This window comes from Protomyctophum bolini (assembly GCF_963924005.1).
Source record: "Protomyctophum bolini genome assembly, chromosome: 9".
NCBI lineage: Eukaryota > Metazoa > Chordata > Actinopteri > Myctophiformes > Myctophidae > Protomyctophum > Protomyctophum bolini.
Genome location: NC_137870.1, coordinates 25,343,535 through 25,348,463, shown reverse-complemented (window position 1 = coordinate 25,348,463; position 4,929 = coordinate 25,343,535). Strand labels below are relative to the sequence as shown.

The 4,929-nt window shown below is 45.7% G+C and overlaps 1 protein-coding gene across 1 annotated transcript; it reads right to left on the bottom strand.

Moving 5' to 3' along the window:
- Positions 1-284: 284 nt before the first annotated feature.
- lpar6a (lysophosphatidic acid receptor 6a) lies at positions 285-3,258 on the bottom strand. Its single transcript, XM_080771501.1, has one exon. The coding sequence runs from the start codon at positions 2,384-2,386 to the stop codon at positions 1,250-1,252; it is 1,137 nt and encodes a 378-aa protein (XP_080627627.1). The 5' UTR covers positions 2,387-3,258; the 3' UTR covers positions 285-1,249.
- Positions 3,259-4,929: the final 1,671 nt, after the last annotated feature.

Sequence of the window (4,929 nt, the reverse complement as noted above, 5' to 3'; positions counted from 1 at the left end):
CACAAAAGCACCAAAAGTAGGAGATCCACAAGCTCCAAACATGTGGATCTGCTGAGCTTGTAGATCTGCAATACTGTTGCATTTGAAGCCTGAAACGTTTTGGACATACGGTATTCCCTTCCACCCCGACAGAGACCATATTCAGTATGTGCTCATTTCCATACATACAAATGATAAAGAGTTGCATCTGCATGTTGTGAAAATCCATATTATCAAGATTCCAAAAGGTATGCCAGCAGGATAGCATCTATAACTGACAGTGAAAAAACAACAAGGATTCAGACGGGGTTTATGTTCCTATTTTGCGAAACAAGTCTTTGTTAGGACAATTACATGTTGTGTCTGTCTGTGTTCATCTGATAGTTGGAACAAAGCAGGCTGTTTTTGTCATTAGTTAAAGCCTAAAGGCAGCATGGTGTCATGTTAACCTGACTGTCTTCATGGAATGGAATTTTGTTTTAAGTCATCTGTGTTCTTTCAAGTAGGTTAAGTAACAGTCAGTCCAACATTTAAAATGACTTGTAGCCTATACTTTCCCATTGTAACAGCAATTCTTCATTTGACTGACAAAAGGTCTCATATGCATTATTTCTTTTTTCTTCCAAACAGTATGTGACTTTTATTCATTATTGAAGCATGAGTGCAGCATTTCGTTCTGTCAGTGCATTCAATTGCAAATAAGGATAGGTTCTATAGTTATGTGCACCCTATAGCAAAATAAAGGCACTTCCGAGACCATTCCATTCAAGATTCACAAAGCAAACCGGTATCAGATGTAATAACCTACTGTATAGCTTGATATTACTTTACATTTAAATTAATACATACTGGAGTGAGCACCACAACTTACCACAAAAACGCACAGATACATTGGTACATGACATGATATAGCATTCACTATGATGGAAGTCCTGCTCCTCAGTGTTCACACTCCGTTCCAGTTTTCTGGCACAACACTGCTCAAAACACCATTTTATTCCACCAGGTGTGTTAGTAAGTGGTCATATTAGATCCATTAATGTGAACAAAAAAGAAAAGTCAAAGTACAGTGTGCAGCAGAGCAGGCAGGATCAATAAGACAGATCCGTGCGTTTGCCCTGAGATTGAGATTGGAATCATAATACTTCTTTGGCAGACATGTGCTTTACAAAGCACTCAATAAAAATCCACTTCCGCCTCCATTTGTCCTAAAAGTCCAAACCACTTGGATTTGAATACCCTGTGTACTGTCAATACGAACCCCTAACAGTCAGACTGAGGACTCGTTGTGAAACACCTTGGCTTTCAGAGTCTTCAGGCTGCAATGCAGGTGGGAGTTGTTCTCCGACTGCAAGGCCTCTGAGAACTTGTGGTCGAAGGACCGGTTTCCCTGCTGTGATTGTGACTTCCGCTTGATGGAGTTCTGAATGGTCTCTGAGGTGAAGTAGTACACGATGGGGTCGAAGCAGCAGTTGGAAACAGCGATGCAAAGGGCCACGGGGTAGATCGTCCGCACCACGGACTCTGCGAAGCAGCCCTTGAGGGTCTTGGTCCGGACCAAGGCGTAGAAGACCAGGTTGACGTTGTACGGGATGAAGCAGAAGCAGAAGATGAAGAGGTGCACGATGATCATGCGCAGGATCTTGGTCTTGTCTAGCTTGCTGCCGCGGCTGATGGTCTGCGGCCGCCGGAGGGTCTGCAGCACCATGAAGGAGCAGCCCACGTTGAGCAGCAGCGGGATGAGGAAGCCCACCGTCTCGATGAAGATCACCACCTTGGACAGGTGGGACTTCCACGCGCTGGACGAGAAGTTCTCGAAGCAGAACGTCCTGCTGTGGTTGTTCTGAGGGAAGGTGGTGTCCAGCTTGAATCCCGTAGGGAGGCTGCCGGCCAGCACCAGCACCCACACGGCAGCGCACACGATCTTGGCGTTGCGTTTCGTCCGAATGCACCGCGAGCGCAGCGGGTGCACGATGGCCAGGAAGCGGTCCACGCTGATGCAGGTGAGGAAGAGCATGCTGCCATACATGTTGGTGTAGAAGAGCGACACGGACAGCTTGCAGAGGACGGGGCCGAACGGCCAGTGCTGGTTGATGAAGTAGAAGACACGCAGCGGCAGCGTGAAGACGAACAGCAGGTCGGACACCACCAGGTTAATCATGTACGTGGTGGTCTCGTTCCGCAGCTTCAGCGAGCAGGTGAAGATGTACATGGCTACCAGGTTGGTGATGAGGCCCACCACGAACACGATGCTGAACACCGTGCTGTACAGCGGGTATTTGAACCCGTCGTTTTTGGTGCAGTTGGAGCCGTCCGGAGGGGTGATGTTCCCCAGCAGCGGGGGGAGACTGACGCCGTCCCCCCATCGTGGGGGGAGACTGTAACCGAGGGTGGTCATATTGTACATTATTTGATGGGAACGAGGCGGCAGAGAGGGGCGTCTGTTATGCAACAGCTATACAATGAGAGGCTTGCCCTGCACCATGAATGCACCATGAATGGACAGCGGGACACAGCAGCACGTCCCCCGACACAGGATGCCTTGAAGCCCTGCAAGATGTTCATCCAAGAGCGTGGCCCGTTACACAAGGAGGTTTCAGTCCAATGCTAGGATTCATGATATTGAAGAACACACATTTTCCTTCTCCATCTCTGTTGATGCGTTTGCTGGGGCAAAGTTAAGTTGAGGGTCAGTTGCTCATGTTGAAAGGACCCCCCCTCCCTCCACATGAGGCCCAATACCCTCCCCCTTACTCTCCACCCCAATGTTGCAGAAGCAGCTTTACTTACTCAAAATGTCACTCATTCAGTCAGTCAGTTGTTCCCGTTTTGTCAAACCACAGCACAAAAATACCGGGAAAATCCACAGATTGATATATCCAATTCCACTATGCAGTTTCTTGATGGGAAAACTCTTCTTTTTGAAAAAATAAAAAGCTAAACAATTGAACAACTTAGCTGTATCCTTGAGAGAAAGCCCAGTGCCAAGAAGGTGTTAGTCCTGGAGATGTTGCGTCAGTGCAAGTCACTTAGCAGGATCCATAGGTCCTTTTTCTTTAAGCAAGGGTTGGAGTGAAGCCTCAGCTCTCTGTCTGTCTTGTACTTTGACAATGTGAGAGTGTGTTTCACTGTTTCTGTCCAGCCTCTGTTTCCTGCCCCCGCCCCTCTCTTGACTCATTCAGCATCATGCACTCCTCTCTCTCTCTCTCTTTCTCTCTCTCAACACACACAGACACCACACGCTCTGCACTGACAGCCCCGGGCGTCTCTCACATCCAGGTTGGGGAACACGGTCAGACAGACTGGCTGCTTGTCAGTTTTTATTTTTTATGTTTCTGGCTGGAGAGGAGGAGGAGGAGGAGAGGCCAGTTGTGGGAACTCCTCCCTCTGCTCTGCCTCTCCTTGTAACTCCTCCTTCCCTTTGTCTGTTGCTCCCGAGGAGAAATGAAGCGGGCCACGGGGTAAACAGGCCTGTGTCTGTGTGCAGTCCATATCTGTCATGTATTATGAGCAACTTAGTGAGGCATAACATGCATTCATTATTAAACCAGTTGGTTCTCACACTTTGCCATGTCAAGGACCCCCAAATGAACATGTATTTGGCCGTGTACTGCCATTGGAAAATATTGTGTGCCAGGGGATCCCCATATAAGATTTGTGTTATTGTTAAAAATGTTTCATGAAAAAAGAAAGAGAGGTTGCACAGTTCGTGGTCACGATGCAAAACACTTTTAATATGAAACCAACGTTTCGGCAACAAAATGCCTTCTTTAGGGTATGATAAAATGAAAAGAAACCCATAAAGGGCTTATACATGGTTCTCACCTAAAATAATAAACAAATAGTAAGTATAAATCAATCAGAGGTATATATGTCAAACAACAAATACACTTGTGTGCAGTTGAATGTGGGGGTACGTGAGTGTGGTTAAGTCCCCAGGCAGACGCCACCATTATGGGGGAGACAAAAAGGGAGTTGGGGGGTGGGGGGTTTGTCCGTCAGATCATCCGTCGCTCAGAGACAGTGTTAATTTCATCGACTAAAACTGTGACGAAAAATGTGCATCAATATTTGTTCACTGACGAAAACTATACATAAAAACTAAGCTATGACGATGACAATTTCGTCAACAAATAACGACTAAAATCTTAGGGGGGACTACTGGAGAAGAGAACTAAAAGACAATTAATTGTATGTTTGGTTGCGCTCCGAAAATAGAAGATCTACAAGCTCACAACGTGTTGCGATTCAACACTTTGTGAGCTTGAGGATCGGCTATTTTCAGCATGCAACCAAGTGTAAAATCAACCATTTAGCCGACTAAAACTAGACAAAACCAAAACATTTCAGATCACAAAAATATGACTACAACTAAATGAAATGAGCTCAACCTTTTAAACACTTTTATAACATGTTGTTGTGATGTGGAAGGTTATGCAACGTAACAGCCGGGAAGGGAAAGGGGGGTACAAGTTCACACAGTCCAGACTGCAAATCAATACAATGACAGCCTACTGACAGCTACATTATTTGTGGAGTGAGGTTAAAACATGCAGGAAGAAGTGGCGTAAAGTAACCAAGTACATTTACTCTAGTACTGTTTACTTAAGTACGGTTTTGAGGCACTTTTACTCTACTGGAGTGTTTCAATTCCCTGATGCTTTATAGGCCTACTCTACTCCACTAAGTAAGAGGCAAATGTACTTTTTACGCCAGTACATTAAGTTGGAAGCTTTAGTTAGGTAGGCAAGCCTGTAGGCTGTCACCTCATTGTTTTAGTACAGATTTTTCTTCTACCCGTTACATTATGCATAGGTGTGGTTTGGTTTCATAGGTGGTGGTTAATTCACAATAATGAAACCAATCACTGTGCCACATGCCATTGCCTTTGAGAGAAGACTGCGCAATCCGTTATGCATTACCCATTATCCCCAATGCAATGTTGCCTTA

What these genes read in the sequence shown, in the direction of transcription:
- lpar6a (XM_080771501.1), bottom strand. Translation starts at nt 2,386, where the DNA reads ATGTACAATATGACCACCCTCGGTTACAGTCTCCCCCCACGATGGGGG.